This window comes from Malus domestica, chromosome 05 (genome assembly GCF_042453785.1).
Source record: "Malus domestica chromosome 05, GDT2T_hap1".
In the NCBI taxonomy this organism is placed as follows: Eukaryota; Viridiplantae; Streptophyta; class Magnoliopsida; order Rosales; family Rosaceae; genus Malus; species Malus domestica.
In genome coordinates, this window is record NC_091665.1 from 27,221,162 (window position 1) to 27,242,695 (window position 21,534).

General features: G+C 37.4%; 2 protein-coding genes, 1 long non-coding RNA gene and 1 pseudogene across 8 annotated transcripts in view; 1 reads left to right on the forward strand and 3 right to left on the reverse strand.

Moving 5' to 3' along the window:
• Positions 1-2,441: 2,441 nt before the first annotated feature.
• On the reverse strand, positions 2,442-4,324 carry LOC139196180 (disease resistance protein RPV1-like). The gene is made up of 4 exons (XM_070821848.1): positions 4,045-4,324; positions 3,471-3,935; positions 2,992-3,287; positions 2,442-2,945 (listed from the first exon to the last, which is right to left on the reverse strand). The coding sequence occupies exons 1-4, from the start codon at positions 4,322-4,324 to the stop codon at positions 2,442-2,444; spliced, it is 1,545 nt and encodes a 514-aa protein (XP_070677949.1).
• Positions 4,325-4,446: 122 nt separating this feature from the next.
• LOC139195718 (TMV resistance protein N-like) lies at positions 4,447-13,151 on the reverse strand (annotated as a pseudogene).
• Positions 13,152-13,315: 164 nt separating this feature from the next.
• On the forward strand, positions 13,316-14,179 carry LOC108171627 (uncharacterized). The gene is made up of 2 exons (XR_011580576.1): positions 13,316-13,491; positions 13,579-14,179. It is a non-coding gene; the product is annotated as an uncharacterized lncRNA (long non-coding RNA).
• A 278-nt stretch (positions 14,180-14,457) lies between these two features.
• The window catches only part of LOC103407091 (disease resistance protein RPV1-like), a 56,130-nt gene continuing 49,053 nt past the window's right edge, over positions 14,458-21,534 (reverse strand). For 2 of the 6 annotated variants that reach the window (XM_070821043.1, XM_070821044.1), the window contains exons 4-7: positions 18,319-18,829; positions 17,084-18,185; positions 16,467-16,742; positions 14,458-16,374 (exon numbers count right to left, since the gene is read on the reverse strand). In XM_070821043.1, the coding sequence (XP_070677144.1) occupies positions 14,641-16,374; positions 16,467-16,742; positions 17,084-18,185; positions 18,319-18,829 (3,623 nt within the window). In that variant the 3' untranslated portion in view covers positions 14,458-14,640. Of the gene's footprint in view, positions 16,375-16,466; positions 16,743-17,083; positions 18,186-18,318; positions 18,830-19,141; positions 19,201-19,283; positions 19,366-19,704; positions 19,764-19,872; positions 19,957-20,190; positions 20,246-21,534 lie in introns of those variants that run through there. The other 4 variants (XM_070821045.1, XM_070821046.1, XM_070821047.1 and 1 more) reach the window with 4 other exon arrangements.

Sequence of the window (21,534 nt, forward strand, 5' to 3'; positions counted from 1 at the left end):
CCCGCGTGTACACGTGTTGGTCATCGCTGAAAGGAAAGCGGTGAAAAGGCGAGGAAAGCGGTGGAAAAACCCATTTGCTACCATTCGCTGATCTCAGAAGGGGCATCCCTCCATTTCCTGCTTCTGCAGTGATTCCTTTTCACTGCTTTTGGTCCATTTTTTTCCCCATTTCTTTTGCTTCTCTTCTTTTGTAGCCGTCTGCTCTCTCCTCTCTTCGCCTCTGTTGGTCTCAAAGTGGATAGTTTTGTGGTCAGTTCTTCTAATCTCGCATCTACAACTTTTTTATGCAACTGTATGGATTTTGTTCTGTTCAATTTTAGATGTTAGAAGCTTTTAATTTTTTTGGGTTCAACTTTAAATGGGTTGTTGCTTTCGGAGTTTTCGTTTGATGACAGAGATGGGTTTTTTGGGGAGAAACTTTTAATCCGTGAGTTTTTAGTTAGGTTGTGTTGTGGCTCTTGACAAATGGATTTTCTGTTGAAATTGTTTCTCTTCTCATTTTTGGTTTTTTTTTTTTGTGCCATCGGGTTTTGCATGTGGGTGTATAATCAGGTTTTCTTTTTAATTTCAGGGGATTCAGGTTTTTATTTTTCTGGAATTTTTGTCTGCAGCTTTGGTTGCTCGCTTTTGGGTTTTGTTGTAGAATATTATTATTTTTTTTAAGAGTTACATTCGTGGGAATTCATATGTTCTTCTTTTTTCCGGCATCTGAAAAATGCCACATGATGTGAGTTTATAATTAAATATGAATATCAAAATGGGTTTTCTATGCAAATTTTATCTTTCTGATTTTATAGAACCGAAGAGGATGTTAACAATAACATTATTGTGTGATATGCGATCTAAAGTTCTTTGGTGAGTTATTTGGTTTTCTTGCCACATGGGATTTTAATATATTTTTTTTCGTGGTTTATGCGTGGTTCTCTGATGTGTTTTGATTTTTGATTTCAGGAAAAGTTAAGGATACGATCAAACGTTTACTGGCGAATTTTCTATTTTTCTGATTGTGTGTGATTTAATTTTTTTTTCAAGCTTTGGGTGTATTTTTCTGATCTGCTTTGATTTTTAGTTGCAGCAAAAGTTGTTGCTCGAATTTTCCAGTTTTTATCTGCGGCTTTGCAAGCTCTTTATCAACAAGGTATATAATTTTTATTCTTTTTCCTGAATCTTTTGTTGGATGGAATCGTTTTTTGTTTTTGGTGAATTCTTCTAATCTCGCATCTGGTACTGTTTTTTTTCCGACTGTATAGATTGTGTTTTGTTGAATTTTAAATGGTAGAAGCTTCTTGGGTTCAATTTAAATGGGTTGTTATCAACTATTGAATTGCTTTCGAAGTTGTTTGGCTACTCCCTTAACGCCCTTTTTCCTTTTCTTTTCAGCTTCTTCGATTTGCAGCCCCCTTCTTTTTTTTCCTTTTCCAGATTTAGCTTTTTTCCTTTTCGAGGGTACTTAAATGGCGCAGCAGTTGCCATTAGCATAACTGTAATCTGTGCTTCATCCATTATGTTGCTCCTTGAATTATTATCCAAATTTGGGCAATGACTAAAAACTCTGCAACAATAATTAGGTTTATCCCAACCTTGTGCGAGTGCTGTCCTTGAACTTGACACTATCTTCAGCGACGTGCAGTTTGAAGCTTTAACATTGCATAGCACTGGGAGCTCTGGTATAGATTGAAGCCGCTCGCAGCAGTTTAAGTTGAGTATAGACAACCGAGAAGCTTGTTTGATGCTTGCTGGAATTTCCAATATACCGCTGTTGCTGAGATCTAGTTCTTCTAAAGAGATAAAACCAACAGAGCTGGAAGGCAATTTTTCAAGTCTCCCACAGTCATTAAAGTTGAGACGTTTAAGATTGGTTAAACTGTAGATACTTGTTGGGACATCCTTGAGTAGATAGCAGCGTCTAAGGTTTAAATCTTGAAGCCCATTTAGATTCCCAATAGACGAAGGAAGCATTTCGACAGCTGTGTATTCCAAACAAAGAGACACCAAATGTTCCATTGGCTTCAAGATTTCAGGGAATATGGAAAATCCACTAACTTGAGGCTCATCTCCTGATCCACCACCTTTGGAATGATCATCTTGTCTTGTTTCTTCTCCTACTTTTGGTCCCCTCGACATGAACACATGACCAAATTTGAATTTCTCAGCATCTTCCGCATACAATGGGCATATACCGCAGCTTTCCACCTTCATAGGCCTCTTTGGCAACAGAAAATCCTCATCATCTTCATATTCTTCATAATCTTCAAAATCTTTAGGATCTCCAGAATCCAGGTAGAAGACAACAGAGGCCTCTTTGGCAAGTTTGTAAACATCAGGGAAGCAGTTTTTTCCTACCTCTTCACTTCTAAAGGCCTCATTCCACACATGCACGTGATGTTGGCCGTCACGGTAGTTGTAGGGTTCGCCGGGGATAATGTACTCAGAACTGAACATCAGGGAAGCCGCTTGCAGTTGATTAAGTTGAGTATGGACAACCGAGAAGCTTGTTTGATGCTTGCTGGAATTTCCAATATACCGCTGTTGCTGAGATCTAGTTCTTCTAAAGAGATAAAACCAACAGAGCTGGAAGGAAAATTTTCAAGTCTCCCACAGTCATTAAAGTTGAGACGTTTAAGATTGGTTAAACTGTAGATACTTGTTGGGACATCCTTAAGTAGATAGCAGCCTCTAAGGTTTAAATCTTGAAGCCCATTTAGATTCCCAATAGACGAAGGAAGCATTTCGACAGCTGTGTCTTCCAAACAAAGAGACACCAATTGTTCCATTGACTTCAAGATTTCAGGCAATTCTTCTACTTTTGGTCCCCTCGACATGAACACATGACCAAATTTGAATTTCTCAGCATCTTCCGCATACAATGGGCATATACCACAGCTTTCCACCTTCAAGGGAGCAGGTCGTCCTTCAGAATCCAGCGTGAAGAAGACAACAGAGGCCTTTTTGGGCAAGTTTGTAAACATCAGGGAAGCAGTTTTTTCCTACCTCTTCACTTCTAAAGGCCCTATTCCACACATGCACGTGATGTTGGCCGTCACGGTAGTTGTAGGATTCGCCGGGGATAATGTACTCAGAACGGAACAGTTCATGGCTTTCACCCATGAATTTGACAATGAAAATAGCACTTACCCTCCTGAAGTCAACCAGCGACTCTAAAACCCCAGAAAGAACAACAGAGAGAGCGAAACCAAATAAACCTGTTCGAAACCAATCTGGACAAAGCTCGATGTCTATTGAAGATCCCTCATTTTGATAGCTGAACCAATTTGGAATTTCTTTTCCTGGACATACAATGTTAATCTAAGGCCAGAGATCATGAAGCAAGTAACCCTCCTTTAATGGCGCAACAGTTGCCATTCGCATAATTGTAATCTGTGCTTCATCCATTATGTAGCTCCTTGAATTATTATTCAATCTTGGGCAATTAGTAAAATCTCTGTAACAATAATTAGGTTTATCCCAACCTTGTGTGAGTGCTGTCCTTGAACTTGACACTTTCTTCAGCAACGTGCAGCCTTGAGCTTGAACATTACATAGCACAGGGAGCTCTGGTATAGATTGAAGCCGCTCGCAGCAGTTTAAGTTGAGTATAGACAACCGAGAAGCTTGTTTGATGCTTGCTGGTATTTCCAATATACGGCTGCAGCCGAGTCTTAGTTCTTCTAAAGAGAGAAAACCGACAGAGCTGGAAGGCAATTTTTCAAGTCTATGACAACCATATAAGCTGAGACGTTTAAGATTGGTTAAACTGTAGATACTTGTTGGGACATCCTTAAGTCGCTTGCAGTCCTCAAGGTTTAAACGTTCAAGCCCATTTAGATTTCCAATGGACGAAGGAAGCTCCTTAAGTTGACGGCATTGACTAAGGTTTAAATCTTGAAGCCCATTTAGATTTCCAATAGACGAATGAGGCATTTCGACAGCTGTGCCTTCCAAACAAAGAAACACCAAATGTTCCATTGGCTTCCAAGATTTCAGGGAATTTGGAAAATCTAGAGCAATTGCTGATATCAAGCGTCTCAAGATATTTCAACTCACAGATTGATGAGGGTAGCTCTGTAAGTGATGTTTCCCTTAATCTTAAACACTTCAAATGCTCCATTGGCTCCAAAATCTCCGAAAAGTTTTCAATTTTAGAGCACAAAAAGAGATTGAGTTCCTTGAGATTTTTCAAAGTACACCAACTGCTTAGAAGTTTCTTAAGGTCTTTGCATTGCTGTATATTCAAGTAAGAAATATTTTCGTTAGACCAAATTGATTCAGGCAACTCCTTTATACCACTGCATTCTAAATTTAAGTATTGAATATTTCCTGGCATCTCTGGAAGATGCTTGAGACTCCTGCAGAATCTAAGTTCAACACAAGTAAGCTTGTCACGATGTTGAAAATACGAAGGAATTTCAACAAAATTTTCATTCCACGCGAGTTTTATCTCCACAATTTTTAGACTCCCAGAGAGATTTGGAACTTCAATTAGATTTGAACAACCATACAGATCAATCACTTGTAAGTTGACAAGTATTTGCAACAAATGAAATAGAAATATAAAGAATTAATATAATTTCTACACTTGATTTTATACAAGAATTAAAATAGGCATATAATATAATATACCTGCTCTTCTTTCCAAAGCTTCTTAACTTTGCTATATTGCATAAGAAGCTCAACTAGATTTTCCGGACAAAAATTTGACGGCAAAGATTCCAACGGATATCCTGGCCACTCAAGATAACGAAGAGAATTGGGAAGGTCTAGAGAAGTGATGAATTCGTAGCCATCCTCCACAATTAGCATTATTAGGTTAGAAATCTTTTTGAAGTCTGCACATTTCAACGGTCGGTATTTAAATGCATTATTCCAATTAACCTGTATGACTTCAACATTTGGAGTTTCCTGAGAATAAGAAGAAAGTTTAAATGTGAATATAAACATATTAAAATGTAACGCACATTTGGAACAAAGAGTATTTGCGATGGTAATCATGTACAAGTGTCTTAGTCTAGTCAAATATCCAACATAATTGTATCCTCCTCTACTTGTCTAAATAAACAAACATTTGTTCATATTCCAAATACTTCCTAACACAATAAATATTCAATCAAATTCATCTTTTAACAATCTCACTTCTTTATTATAAATTAGTTTTACTTTGTTCTGTTATCATATAAAGTTTTTACTTTTTTTTTCTTTCTAGAACACGAAAAGAAAAAAATTGAATGCATTTGGCTCTTACCATGTTACTCTTCAGTACACGATAGACATCCTCATCATTGAACAACCTACTCCGTTTACCGGGATCATTAATACATTGTTCTTGAACAATTTTCCTTCCCATTTCTTGTAGCAAATCATGCATCTCTATGGTTTCTATTCCCCATTCTGAAATTGATATGAGACACCTATTAATGAGAATATTAATTCCGGTTTTCGGAAACCGTTTACAGGAAGCTAACCTTCGTTTTACCAAATCCTCATGCTTCCCTTTATGAAAACATGCTATATCCAGAAATAACTCCTTCTCATTTTGTTCCAATCCATCATAACTTATTCTCAACACTTTCTGGATATCTTTGCTGGGAAATCGTTTCAATTTGTTGAATTCCTCTTCCCATTCTTCTTTGCTCTTGTAATTGAAGAATAAGGACCCCATAACTATAAGAGCTAAAGGAACACCTCCAGCATAATGCACGGTCTTTTCTACCAACTCCTTATAATCAGTTCTACGAGTACTGTCATCCTTGAAACCACGCGAACAAAAGAGCTGAAGAGCGTCATCCGGTTGTAATCCCTGCACCTCATAGATCTTATCCTCTTCAACAGTTTGCCTAAGTGTGCTCCTATCTCTACTTGTGATAATGAACTTACTTCCACTGCCATACCCAAGACAATTGCCAGCTAAACGTTCCATTTGCATTGAATTACTCACATCATCGAGAACAATGAGGACCTTTGTACGCCTGAGAGCCTATCTTGAACAAAAGTTGAATTTATGGATGGATTTTCTTCCTTTAATATCTCCTTAAGAAGTGTTTTTACCAAGTGATCTAGTCCATTTGGTTTTTCTGAGTTCTCCGTAACATTCTTAAGAAAACAAGAAGCTTCGAATGTAGAAGAGAGTTTGCAAAATACAGTTTCAGCATGGGTGGTCTTGCCAATACCACCCATTCCCCATATACCTACAGTGATGCAAGCGTCCTGTGAATGAATGCCCAACAGCTCTTCAATTTGCTCGATGTGGCTTTCAATTCCAAACAGGCCCTCTAAATTACATGATGATTCACCAATCAATTTGGTGCAAATACGATGGACAACATTCTTTATTAGATCTGCCTCCGTCCTGGCATATATATGTATGATTATGTAGAAAAAAGCAATAGTTATTCTTAAATATGCTTTACCAAATCTTAGCACAAATCAAACTGTCACAAGTTTAAAGAAGATTTATAACTTTAGACAAGTTAAAGAATGAGTTAGTTACCCGGGTTTGTTTGAATAATCAATCCCAGATAGATTGGCTGCAGTCGTCAAAGCTTTCCTCCACTTGTGCACCTTGTAGATATTGTTATCGAAACGTTTTTCAAGTTGAGCGAATGCAACCGCATAACTCCCGTGTTGTTTTCGTACATGAGATGGATTGATGTCGTAGAATACGGGTATAACCATCTGGCCATATCTTTTCTTGCACTTGAGTATTTGCACAAGTTCATCCAAACACCAAGTGGAAGAAGCATAGTTTTGTGAGAAAATGATCACCGAAATCGTGGATTTCTTGATTGCCTCTAGAAGGGCAGGTCCGATTTCTTCTCCACTCCGAAGTTTGTCATCGATGTAGGTTTCAATTTTCTTCTGAAGTAAGGCAGCATGAAGATGGCTGGTAATACCAACGCGGGATCACCTCTGAAACTAATAAACACATCGTACTTTTTTGTATCATCAGCATCAGCAGGAGCAGCAGCGGATGAAGAAGAAGCGATATCCGTAACCTCTAGTTTTCAGATCCAGCAAAAAGATGTAGTTGCAGAGAGATTAATTGTTAACTAAAGAGAGATAATATTATGACGTTGCTGGAATTAAGGAGAATTTACTTAGAATTGGCTTTTGAGTAGATGCACAAAGTTTCAATGAGTGAGAGATAAACGAAAGTAGAAAATGGGGCACATGATAGGCACATATTTTCTTTGAAAAAAACTATAATTTAAAGAAAGATATTCATATATTTGCAATCTTGATATGAACGACGTCATCTCAGCATGCAAAACTACCAGTAGTTGAAAACCATAAAATGACAAAAGTGCAAACCTTGTCTCCTTGCTTTGCTCCCCTCACAATCAGTATCATCATCGTCACCTGATCGATTCCTGCAAATGAAGTTTTGGTTATGTTTCGTATAGTCAATAAACATAAATCAGATTATTATGCATACCAAAAAACACCACACAAAAAGTGTTGAGTTTGCTGCAGCGGAAACAGCAGCTTGCTGCTAGTGTAAATCACAAGAAATAAAACACAAGTAAACAGAAATTAAAGATGAACAAAAGGACACCAGAATTTTGTGGAAAAAACCCCCCAATGTGAAGGGAAAAACCACAGGACAAAGTCCAAAATACTTCCACTAAGAAATGGGATTACAAGCACCAATCTCTCTAAACTTTAGAGGCTGACTGACTCAAGAGCACTCACAAACTCTTGGATGAACTCACTATTTTTCTGTTACTAACCCTCTTATTTTTGAGCTACAGGCTAACAACATATAAATATTCATAATCAACTCCGTTCTAGAAAACTATGGAAGGGGATAGACAAAGCAATCAATATTGGGCTGCTTTACATTTACTCAGTTCTTGAAAACTGGAAAGACCTTTCTTTGTCCAAGGATATTGCTTCTTAGACAGCTGCACATTAAAGATGGGCATTTAATTTCATGAGGAGGGAATACTAACAATCTCCCCCTTCCCGACTCGTGTCGAAGAAACGCAAACCTCCTGATGTTGTGCACTGCTCATGTTTTCCTTTAGGAAGAGCCTTCGTCAACATATCAGACTTGTTGTCGTTGGTATGAACTTTGTCCAGCTGCAACAATTTTTTCCCAAGCACATCTCGAATCCAATGATACCTGATATCAATGTGTTTAGACTTGTAGTGAAAGCTTGGATTCTTACTGAGATGGATTGCACTTTGATTGTCGCAGTAGATGACAAACGTTTTCTGGTGTAGACCAAGTTCTTTGAAATATCTCTTCAACCACAACATCTCCTTGCAACATTCAGTAATGGCAATGTACTCTGCCTCTGTAGTAGACAATGCCACACATTTTTGCAATTTAGATTGCCAAGACACCGCTCCCCCTGCAAAAGTAAATAAATAGCCTGAAGTTGATCTTTTTGTGTCTCTGTCTCCTGCCAAATCTGCATCCGTGAAGCCTTCGAGAACAGGCTTATTATTTCCAAAACACAAACATAACTTTGCAGTACCTCTAAGGTACCTTAGAATCCATTTAACTGCTGCCCAATGCTCCTTCCCAGGATTTGCAAGAAATCTACTCACCACTCCTACTGCATAGGCAAGGTCTGGCCTAGTGCAAACCATTGCATACATTAAACTTCCTACGGCTGAAGCATAGGGAATTTTCTTCATTTCTTCCATTTCTTCCTTTGTTGAAGGGCATTGGCTGTTGCTTAGCTTGAAGTGAGCAGCAAATGGACAGCTTACAGACTTGGCTTTGTCCATGTTGAACCTTTCAAGTACTTTCTCAATATATCTTTCTTGAGACAACCACAATTTGCCTTCTTTCCTGTCTCGAGAGATTTGCATGCCAAGAATTTGTTTCGCAGGTCCCAAATCCTTCATATCAAAGGATTTGCTTAACTTTTTCTTCAACTTGTCAATCTTATCAGCCTCCGGACCAACAATTAACATATCGTCCACATATAGAAGCAATATAATGAAATCCTTACTGGAAGATTTTTGAATGAACACACAATGATCAGAAGCTGTCTTCTTGAACCCATTATCAACCATGAAGGACTCAAATTTCTTGTACCATTGTCTCGGAGCTTGTTTAAGTCCATATAGACTCTTTTTCAGCTTGCAGACCATATGCTCCTTCCCTTTGATTTTAAAACCTTCCGGCTGCTCCATATAAATATCTTCATGCAAATCACCATGTAGAAAGGCTGTTTTGACATCTAATTGCTCAATCTCCAGATTCATGCTTGCAGCCAATCCCAGAACAACACGAATTGAAGTCATTTTCACAACAGGCGAGAATATCTCATCAAAATCAATGCCTTTCTTCTGTGCATACCCCTTCACAACCAATCTCGCTTTGTACCTTGGTTTTGAGTTTTCAGTTTCTTTTAGCTTGAAAACCCATTTGTTTGGAAGAACTTTCTTTCCCTTTGGTCTTTCCACCAAATCATACGTATGATTCTTATGCAAGGAATTCATCTCCTCTTGCATAGCTTTCAACCATTCTTCTTTGTGAACATCATACTGCACTTCTTGGAAGCATTCGGGTTCGCCACTATCTGTAAGTAGGACATATTCATGTGGCGAATATTTCACGGATGGTACACGTTGTCTGTTGGACCTTCTTAACTCCATATCTTGTTCACGCGTGGGTTGTTCTTCTTGAATCTCTTCAGCATTAGAATCTGCCGGTACATTTTCTTGGCCATCAAGATCTTTATCTGGTTCAGCTCCCCCTTCAACATCGTGAGCTACAACATGAGAAATTGGATCGAAATCAATCAGACTATCAAAATAAGGCTGATCACATTTTGCATTCTTCTCAAAATCTTCAATTGTCTGGTCTTCAAAGAAAACCACATCTCGACTTCGAACCACTTTCTTGCTTACAGGATCCCACAATCTGTAGCCAAATTTTTCATCTCCATAACCCAAAAATACACATTGCTTGGCCTTGTCATCAAGCTTTGATCTCTCCTCCTTGGGTATATGCACAGATGCTTTGCAACCGAATGTCTTCAAGTGTCCATATGAGACACCTTTCTTACTCCATACCTTCTCTGGAACATCTCCATTTAAGGGTGATGAAGGAGACAAATTAATCAAATAACATGATGTTCTCATTGCCTCCCCCCAAAAAGTTTTGGGCAATTTTGCATGAGACAACAAACATCTTATTTTTTCCACAATGGTGCGATTCATCCTTTCCGCAACACCATTGTGTTGTGGAGTTCTCGGAACAGATTGCTCATGTCTAATGCCATGCATTTTACAATACTCATCAAATGGCCCCAAGTACTCACCGCCATTGTCGGTGCGAATGCATTTTAGTTTCACTCCTGTCTCTCTTTCCACCATAGCATGAAAGGTTTTAAATGTTGACAGCACCTGGTCTTTTGTTTTTAAAGCATATGCCCAAACTTTTCTTGAATGATCATCTATAAAAGTGACAAAATAAGAAGCACCACCCAAGGATTTAACTTTCAGTGGCCCACACACATCCGAGTAAACCATGTCTAAAATATTTGATTTTCTTTCATGGTTTCTTTGAAAGGAAACTCTATGTTGCTTGCCAATTAAACAATGAATGCAGCTGTTTATGTGCGTACCTTTAATTTCAGGGAGGATTTCTTTCTTTGCAAGAATCTGCAAACCCTTCTCACTCATATGACCCAGCCGCTTGTGCCATAGATCGATCGAAACATCATTTTCCATTGCATTCAGCTCACCCTTCCATAGTTGAGCATGGGTTCTGTACAGAGTGCAGCATTTTCTTCCTCTTGCAATTACGAGGGATCCCTTTTTGAGCTTCCATCTCCCATTTGAAAACTTATTCTTGTATCCGGCATCATCCAACTTTCCGACAGAAATTAAATTTAGGCGTAGGTCTGGCACATGTCTAACCTCCATGAGCATGAGTTTGCTACCACGATCAGTTTCTAGAATCACTTCACCAATCCCTGCAATTTTTGATGTATCCTTATTTCCCATCTTCACTATGCCAAAATCACCAGCCTTATATGATGAAAAAAATGCCTTGTTCGAAGTAGCATGAAAGGAGGCTCCGGAGTCTACTGTCCAAGTGGTATCTTCATAAGACATATTCAAGCATGATTTTTCACACTCCGAGAGAACAATAATATCACCATCAGAGGATATAGCAGCAGTATCTTTCTCTTCATGTTTTTCTTCATTTTTCTTTTCCTTCTTGAGCTTTCTGCATTCTCTTCTGTAGTGACCTTTTAGACCACAATAATGACATACGACATCCTTTCTTGGCCTTGATTTGCTTCTTGACCTCCCATGAGACTGAGGATAAGCACTTCTATTTTTATTCCTCCCCCTCTTCTCTACAACCAAAGCTTCTGAGTAGGAGGATTCTGTGGATTTTCTTCTCGTTTCTTCGTTCAGCAAACTAGCAGTAACTTGATTCATGGACAGGACTCCATCTGAAGCAGAGTTGTTCACAGAAATGGCCAAGGTTTCCCAACTGTCTGGAAGAGAACTGAGAAGCAGGAGAGCTTGTAGTTCATCATCCAACACCATATTCATTGAAGAGAGCTGATTGACAATGTTTTGCATTTCGTTCAAGTGTTCGTTGACGGAGGTGCCTTCTTTGAACTTTAAATTGACAAGTTTTTTCATCAAAAAAACTTTGTTGCCCGCTGTCTTTCTTTCGTATAAGCTTTCAAGCTTCTTCCACAACGAAAGTGCGTTAGTCTCCTTTGAAACGTGGTGATACACACTATCATCAAGCCATTGCCTGATAACTCCAATGGTTCTTCGGTTTTGTTTCTTCCATTCCTCATCGGACATTTTTTCCGGCTTGTCACCTTCAATTGGACCGAACATATCCTTGCAATACAGTAAGTCCTCCATTTTTGACTTCCAAATAATGTAGTTTCTTCCATTTAGGCTCACCATTCGACTTGTGTTGACATCCATGATCTACAAAGCAACCCGGCTCTGATGCCAATTGTTGAGTTTGCTGCAGCGGAAACAGCAGCTTGCTGCTAGTGTAAATCACAAGAAATAAAACACAAGTAAACAGAAATTAAAGATGAACAAAAGGACACCAGAATTTTGTGGAAAAAACCCCCCAATGTGAAGGGAAAAACCACAGGACAAAGTCCAAAATACTTCCACTAAGAAATGGGATTACAAGCACCAATCTCTCTAAACTTTAGAGGCTGACTGACTCAAGAGCACTCACAAACTCTTGGATGAACTCACTATTTTTCTGTTACTAACCCTCTTATTTTTGAGCTACAGGCTAACAACATATAAATATTCATAATCAACTCCGTTCTGGAAAACTATGGAAGGGGATAGACAAAGCAATCAATATTGGGCTGCTTTACATTTACTCAGTTCTTGAAAACTGGAAAGACCTTTCTTTGTCCAAGGATATTGCTTCTTAGACAGCTGCACATTAAAGATGGGCATTTAATTTCATGAGGAGGGAATACTAACAAAAAGGATGCAAAAAATCAACTTGATACCTCTTTCTTCTCTTCTCTTCCTTGTTTTCTATTTCCATTTGCTCTTTCTCTTTCAACCCTTTGTAATGAAGCTTTTCAGAACATCTGTAAAGAGAACCGTTTAATCCAAACGTCAAAAGGAAGACAATTGATCAAGATGCAAACAAAACAAAGTGACATCCAGTGCCAGGTCATTAGCCAAGAAATTAACGGCAGACATAACAAAAATTAATTAGCAATTTAAATGCGTCACAACATAACACCAAAACTTATTAATTAAAAATAAATGACAAAAAATACAGTAAGAGCCTTAAACAGTATCAATAAACACTGACTAACCTCTGACAAGTTACCAATTTGACAAGGGCTTGTTTATTTTCTCCAGCTTCAAAATAATATCCAAAACAATTACTTTTTTGTATCAGCAGCGGATGAAGAAGAAGAAGAAGAAACCTTATCCATAACCTCTAGTTTTCAGATCCAGGAAGTAGTTGTTGCAGAGAGATTAATTGTGAATAGAGTAGAAAGAGCGACTGGTTCAAAATTTAGGAGGATCCAACAAAGCAAAAGCAAGAGAGAGAGAGAGTAGTTAAGAATTGAGGAGGATCTAATGAAACGAGAGAGAGGGGAAGACTAGTTCAGAATTTACTTGAATTGGCTTTTGAGTTCCAAATGCTCTTCCGGAAAAGCAATGAGTAAGAGATGAACAGTTAAAAAAGCTTAAGAAAGGGCACATGGGATGGGGCCTCTCTTTACGCGGTTTGCGAACATGGTTTTGAAATTTCCTAGTTAATTAGTCACCAATTTCTTCAATTTCCATAAATATATACTATTAAATTGAGTCATGTCTAAATGTGCAGTCTAGATTGATAGAATGACTACGCATCATGCCACATTATCTTTGATAGAACGGTTTAGGGAGGACGCCCTCTTCCAGCAGTTCTACCAAGCAATGTTATGTTTAATTTATCCAATATTTTTCAACCTGCAAATAATTACTCCAATGCTGGCAATGTAGCCTGGAGACCTGCTTCTGGTATTCATCCATAAAACAAATCACTTTTATATTTTGAAACATGTCTTTCTTTGATGGAGAATAGTTTCTTATTTTTCACTTTAAAAGGCTTTCAACAACAGCAACCGATGCCTGGTCTTGATGCTCGGCACATGGCACCCCCAGCTGGAGGAAGGCCACTGAAGACAGTTGCTCCTTCTCATGCTGAGGAAAAGCAGCAGGCCAATTAGTAGAAATCCAGAGTACCAGAATTGGAGAAACATCTTGTAGATCAACTGAGTACAGAGGAGGTTAACTCACTGAACTCAAAGTTCAAAGAACCAACTGAAGCTGATAAAAAGGTACTTAGAACTTTAATGTTTCCCCAATTTTCTCATCTTGAGCAGCAAAGTTATGTGTGCATGTTACTTCCTGATAAGTGTCAAATCATAACAAATATCCCAGAGACTTGGGGAAAGAAATCTTGGATGCTAGAGAGAAAATTGAATATTTCGGGGTCAAAATGCAGTTCAGCCATCGAACTTGTAATGTATCTTTTGTATTTCATTTCTTTGTGTATGCATCTCACTTTTTCTTCATTCTTTTCTTCCCTTAGCTTGTAGCGCGACGTATAATTTTTCTCCTTAATTTTGGAATGTTCCTAGTCCTATTGAAGCAAAGAGCCCTATAGTTTTATCGTTGTTACAAATTCGATGATTGTATTATTAAACTGAAGCTGTGCCTTTATTTTTTTCAGCCTTAATTTGCTGTAATTTCCTACCCTCTCTAATAAAATTTGTTTCGCTGATCTTTGTATGATGCAAACAAGAACACTGAGTTTTGCCGGTGTTAGTCCAATCGGGTCATTCATATTTTTTGCTCATTGCAGTTGAGCCATCGAACAATCGCATATTTTTGTCGTGTCAAATGTTCAAACAATCGCACTTGGTCATGAGTTTTTTACTTTGCCCTGGCATGGTGTGTTAATTAATGTCTCTGTTTATGATATAAAGGTAAATCAAGTTTTAAAGATAACAAAAAGGCTATTATACACTTGTCCGTAACTAGCGCTTTATAATGTATAAAGCATAAACAATACCAAAATAATAAAAGCCTTGCCTATTTGTTGTTTTATTTCTTGGTCAGACAAGTGAGCTATCAAAGTACAAATTTGCCTTAAAAAAGTTTTTCCTAATCACTTTCATTTGCTTCAAACTCATCACTTGATCCACTAACTTGAGGCTCATCTCCTGATCCACCACCTTTGGAATCATCATCTTGTCTTGTTTGTTCTTCTACTTTTGGTCCCCTCGACATGAACACATGACCAAATTTGAATTTCTCAGCATCTTCGGCATACAATGGGCATATGCCACAGCTTTCCACCTTCATTGAATCCAACATGCAGAAGACAACAGAGGCCTCTTTGGCAAGTTTGTAAACATCAGGGGAGCAGTTTTTTCCTACCTCTTCACTTCTAAAGGCCTCATTCCACACATACACGTGATGTTGGCCGTCACGGTTGTAGGCGCGTGGGATAATGTACTCAGAGCTGAACAGTTCATGGCTTTCACCCATGAATTTGACAAAGAAATTAGCTCTGACCCTCCAGACGTCACACCACACCTCTGAAACACAAGAAAGAACAACAGAGAGAGCGAAACCAAATAAACCTGTTCGAAACCAATCTGGACAAAGCTCGATGTCTACTGAAGATCCCTCATTTTGATAGCTGAACCAATTTGGAATTTCTTTTCCTGGACATGCAATGTTAATCTGAGGCCAGGGATTATGAGGCAAGAAATAGTGCTTTAATGGCGCAACAGTTGCCATTCGCATAATTGTAATCTGTGCTTCATCCATTATGTTGCTCCTTGAATTATTATCTAATTTTGGGCAATTAGCAAAATCTCTGAAACAATAATTAGGTTTATCCCAACCTTGTGTGAGTGCTGTCCTTGAACTTGACACTATCTTCAGCGACGTGCAGCCTTGAGCTTTAACATTACATAGCACTGGGAGCTCTGGTATAGATTGAAGCCGCTTGCAGTTGATTAAGTTGAGTATGGACAACCGAGAAGCTTGTTTGATGCTTGCTGGTATTTCCAATATACCGCTATAGCTGAGTTCTAGTTCTTCTAAAGAGATAAACCCAACAGAGCTGGAAGGCAATTTTTCAAGTCTCCGACAGCCCCAAAAGTCGAGACGTTTAAGATTGGTTAAACTGTAGATACCTGTTGGGACATCCTTAAGTTGATAGCAGCCCCTAAGGTTTAAATCTTGAAGCCCATTTAGATTTCCTATAGACGAAGGAAGCATTTCGACAGCTGTGTCTTCCAAACAAAGACACGCCAAATGTTCCATTGGCTTCAAGATTTCAGGGAATTTGGAAAATCTAGAGCACTTTGTGAGATCAAGACTTTCAAGATATTTCAACTTACAGATTGATGAGGGTAGCTCTGTAATTGCTGTTTGAATTAAACTTAAGGACTTCATATGTTCCATGGGCTCCAAAATCTCTGGAAAGTTTTCAAATTTGGAGCACGAATAGAGATCGAGTTTCTCGAGATTTTTCAACTTACACCTGTTGCTTGGAAGTTTCTTAAGGTCTTCGCATTTCCTTAGATTCAAGTAAGAAATATTTTCGTTAGACCAAACTGATTCAGGCAACTCCTTTATACCACTGCATTCTAAATTTAAGTATTGAATATTTCCTGGCATCTCTGGAAGATACTTGAGACTGTAGCAGAATCCAAGATGAAGATGAGTAAGCTTGTCAAGATGTTGAAAATACGAAGGAATTTCAACCAAACTTTCACAGCCCCTGAGATTTATCTCCACAATTTTTAGACTCCTAGAGAGATTTGGAACTTCAGTTAGATTTGAACAGCGCCGCAGATCAATCACTTGTAAGTTGACAAGTATCTGCAACAAATTAAATAGAAATATAAAGAATTAATATAATTTCTACACTTGATTTTATACAAGAATTAAAATAGGCATATAATATAATATACCTCGTCTTCTTTCCAAAGCTTCTTAACTTTGCTATGTGGCATATGAAGCTCAACTAGATTTTCCGGACAAAAATTTGACGGCAAAGATTCCAGTGGATATCCCCAGCAGTAAAGATAACGAAGAGAATTAGGAAGGTCTAGAGAAGCGGTCAATTTGCCAAACGAGCTAATTAGTAGCACTATTAGGTTAAACATCTTTTTGAAGCATGCACGTTTCAATGGTTGGTATTCAAGATTATTCCCATTAACCATTATGCCTTCAACATTTGGAGTTTTCTGAGAATAAGAAGAAAGTTTAAATGTGAATATAAACATATTAAAATGTAATGCACATTTGGAATGGAGAGTATTTGCAATGGTAATCATGTACAAGTGTCTTAGTCTAGTCAAATATCCAACATAATTGTATCTTCCTCTACTTGTCTAAATAAACAAACATTTGTTCATATTCCAAACACTTCCTAACAAAATAAATATTCAATCAAATTCATCTTTTAACAATCTCACTTCTTTATTATAAATTAGTTTTACTTTGTTCTGTTATCATCTCAAGTTTGTAATTTTTTTTTTCTAAAAAAAAAAAGAAAAGAAAAAAATTGGATGCATTTGGCTCTTACCGTGTTACTCTTCAATACATGATAGATATCCTCATCAGTGAACAACCTACTCCGCTTACTAGGATCTTTAATATATTGTTCTTGAACAATTGTCCTTCCCATTTCTTGTAGCAAATCGTGCATCTCTATGATTTCGCTTCCCCACTTTGAATCAATTGATATGAGAGACATATCAATGAGAATTCTAATTCCGGTTGTCGCAAAGAATCTACGAACATTTAACATTCGTTTTACCCTATCCACAGGCCACCCTTTACAAAAACATGCTATATCCAGAAATATCTCCTTCTCATTTCTTTCCAATCTATCATAACTTATTCTCAACACTTTCTGAATATCTTCACTGGGAAATCGTTTCAATTTGTTGAATTCATCTTCCCATTCTTCTTTGCTCTTGCAATTGAAGAACGACGACCCCAGAACTGTAAGAGCTAAAGGAACGCCTTTGGCATAAGCCACCACCTTTTTTGCCAACTCCTTATAATCTGTTCTACGAGTATTGTTATCCTTGAAAGCATGCGAATAGAAGAGTTGAAGAGCATCATCCGGTTTTAATACCTCAACCTCATAAATATTATCCTCTTCAACAGTTTGCCTAAGTGTGCCCCTATTTCTAGTTGTGATAATGATTCTACTTCCAGTGCCAAACTGGAGACGACTGCCAGCTAAACATTCCAATTGCTTAGAATCACTCACATCATCAAGAACAATGAGGACCTTTGTACGCCTGAGCCTTTCTCGAACATAAGTTGATCCTATGGATAAACCTTCTTCCTTTAATATCTCCTTAAGAAGTGTTTTTTCCAAGTAATCTGGTCCACTTGCTTTTTCTGAGTTCTCCCTAACATTCTTAAGAAAAGAAGAAGCTTCAAATTTAGAAGAGTGTCTGCGAAATACAGCCTCGGCAAGGGTGGTCTTGCCAATACCACCCATTCCCCAAATACCTACAGTGATGCAAGCGTTCGGTGAATGAATGACTAAAAGCGATTCGACCTGCTCGATGCGTTCAATTCCAACAGAGCCCTTTAAATCGCAGGATGATGCGCAACACAATTTGGTCCAAATATCTTCAACAACTTTCTTAACTAAATCAGCATCCGTCCTGGCATATATATGTAGGAAAGTAATAGTTAGTTTTAAATATTTATACCTTACAAAATCTTAGCAAAATAAAATCATCACAAGTTTAAAGAAAATTTATAATTTTATACAAGTTAAAAGAATTAGTTAGTTACCCATAATTTTTTGAATCAAACCCAGATATATTTGCTGCATTCGTCAAAGCACCCCTCCACTTGTGCACCTTGTCGATACTGTTCTGGAAACGTTGTTCAAGTTGAGCAAATGCAACCTCATAACTCCCCCGTTGTTTTCGTACATCCGATGGAAGGGTGTCGTAAAAAATGGGTATAACCAACTGGCCATGTTTTTTCTTGCATTCTAGGATATGCACAAGCTCATCCAAACACCACGTGGAAGAAGCGTAGTCTTTCGAGAAAATGATCACCGAAAGCTCTGATTCCTTGATTGCTTCGAGAAGGGCAGGTGCGATTTCATCTCCTCTCTTAAGCTCGTCATCAATATAGGTTGTGATTTTTTTCTGAAGTAAGGCAGCATGGAGGTGGCTGGTGAAAGTACGGCGGGTGTCCTCACCTCTGAAACTAATAAACACATCGTACTTTTTTGTATCATCAGCATCAGCAGGAGCAGCAGCGGATGAAGAAGAAGAAGCGATATCCATAACCTCTAGTTTTCAGATCCAGCAAAAAGATGTAGTTGCAGAGAGATTAATTGTTAATTAAAGAGAAATAATATTATGACGTTGCAGGAATTAAGGAGAATTTACTTAGAATTGGCTTTTGACTACATGCACAAAGTTTCAATGAGTGAGAGATGAACGAAAGTAGAAAATGGGGCACATGATAGGCACATATTTTCTTTAAAAAACTATACTTTAAAGAAAGATATTCATATATTTAAAATCTTAATATGAACAAAGCCATCTCAGCATGTAAAGCTACTAGTATTTGAAAACCATAAAATGATATAAATGCAAACCTTTTCTCCTTGCTTTGCACCCCTCACAATATGTATCATCATCGTCTCCTGATCGATTCCTGGAAGTGATGTTTTGGTTATGTTTCATACAGTTAATCAGATTATGCATACCAAAAAAGGATGCAAAAAATAAACTTGAGACCTCTTTCTTCTGTTCACTTCCTTCTTTTCTATTTCCATTTGCTCTTTCTTTCAATCTTTTGTAATGAAGCTTTTCAGAACATCTGTAAAGAGAACCGTTTAATCCAAACGTCAAAAGGAAGACAATTATTCAAGACGCAAACCAAACAAAGTGACATCCGGTGACAGGTCACTAGCGAAGAAATTAACAGCAGACATAACAAAAATTAATTTGCAAATTAAATGCCAGAATAGCATAACACCTGAACTTATTAATTAAACAGAAATGACAAAAAAAATACAGAATAGCATAACACATATTTTCTTTAAAAAACTACTTTAAAGAAAGATATTCATATATTTGCAATCTTAATATGAACAACGTCATCTCAGCATGCAAAACTACCAGTAGTTGAAAACCATAAAATGATAAAAGTGCAAACCTTGTCTCCTTGCTTTGCTCCCCTCACAATCGGTATCATCATCGTCTCCTGATCGATTCCTGCAAGTGAAGTTTTGGTTATGTTTCGTATAGTCAATAAACATAAATCAGATTATTATGCATACCAAAAACCACCACACAAAAAGGATGCAAAAAATAAACTTGAGACCTCTTTCTTCTGTTCTCTTCCTTGTTTTCTATTTCCATTTGCTCTTTCTCTTTCAATCTTTTGTAATGAAGCTTTTCAGAACCTCTGTTAAGAGAACCGTTTAATCCAAACGTCAAAAGGAAGACAATTGATAAAGATGCGAACAAAACAAAGTGACATCCGGTGCCAGGTCACCAGCGAAGAAATTAACAGCAGACATAACAAAAATTAATTAGCAAATTAAATGCGTCACAACATAACACCAAAACTTATTAATAAAAAATAAATGACAAAAAATACAGTAAGAGCCTTAAACAATATCAATAAACACCGACTAACCTCTGACAAGTTACCAATTTGTTGCAGAGAGATTAATTGTGAATAGAGTAGAAAGAGCGACTGGTTCAAAATTTAGGAGGATCCAACAAAGCAAAAGCAAGAGAGAGAGAGAGAGTAGTTAAGAATTGAGGAGGATCTAATGAAACGAGAGAGAGGGGAAGACTAGTTCAGAATTTACTTGAATTGGCTTTTGAGTTCCAAATGCTCTTCCGGAAAAGCAATGAGTAAGAGATGAACAGTTGCAAAAGCTTAAGAAAGGGCACATGGGATGGGGCCTCTCTTTACGCGGTTTGCGAACATGGTTTTGAAATTTTCTAGTTAATTAGTCACCAATTTCTTCAATTTCCAAGCACTTTCGATTGCAACATTTTGTTAATTTTTTATTTAAAAAAAAAGGGTAAACTGCCAATTTAGTCTCTGAATTATGACCTTAGTGAAAATTAGGTCCCTAAACTATTTTTCCAGAAAAATTAGTCCCTGAATTATAAAAATCTGCCAATTACATCCCTAATGTTACATTCGAAGCTACTATATTCAATTTTCCATCAATTTAAGTCACGTTACTTGCATGTGATACACATTGAATGCTAGATTGATAGTTTTTCATAAAGAAATAGTGTATGGAGTTAACTTTGGAGGAGAAATTGGTAGTTTTTCATAAAGAAATAGTGTAAGTTAACTTTTAAGGGTAAATTAGACATTAAATTCGCAACATATATGAAATGTTAAGCACTTATAAACAAGAAAATGATGGTATTACATTCTAAAGTGTGTCAAGTGACTTAATTTGACGAAAAATTAGATAAAATAGCTTTGAATATAATAATAGGGATGAAATTAGCAATTTCTAATGAATTTAGGGACTTATTTTACTGAAAAAATAATTCAAGGACCTAATTTTCACTGAGGTGATAGTTCAGGGACTAAATTGGCATTTCACCCAAAAAAAAATGAATCTTACACTACAAAATCATGGGCAGGGTAAAGCTTCATATAGCATCTTCAAGCTCAGAAGAGATGAATAGTTAGGGCTTATTGCCAGTTATCTCATTTTTTTCAAAAAAAAATGTATATAGTTGTTCATGAATGGAGATCGAATAAGATTTCGTATATGTCTTTCCAAGCACATGTGACAAATCAAGTCATTGGAGTCTCAAACTCATTTAGTTTAATATTACCTAACACAATCATTAAAACTGTCCATCTCACCGCTATGTTATGTTAAAGATGAAACTAAAAAAATCTTAATAATTATTCATTAATATTTAATGAATTAATTTGCCCACTTCTACTTCCAAAGCTTTCGAATTGGCTTTTGACTTAAAGTTCCAAAGGCTCCTTCAG

Coding starts and splice junctions, on each gene's coding strand:
- LOC139196180 (XM_070821848.1), bottom strand. CDS start 4,324: ATGCCAGGAAATATTCAATACTTAAATTTAGAATGCAGTGGTATAAAG. Junction 3,288..3,470: donor AAGGACAGCACTCACACAAG/GTTGGGATAAAC, acceptor TTGTATGTCCAG/GAAAAGAAATTCCAAATTGG. Junction 2,946..2,991: donor GGGCCTTTAGAAGTGAAGAG/GTAGGAAAAAAC, acceptor TTGCCCAAAAAG/GCCTCTGTTGTCTTCTTCAC.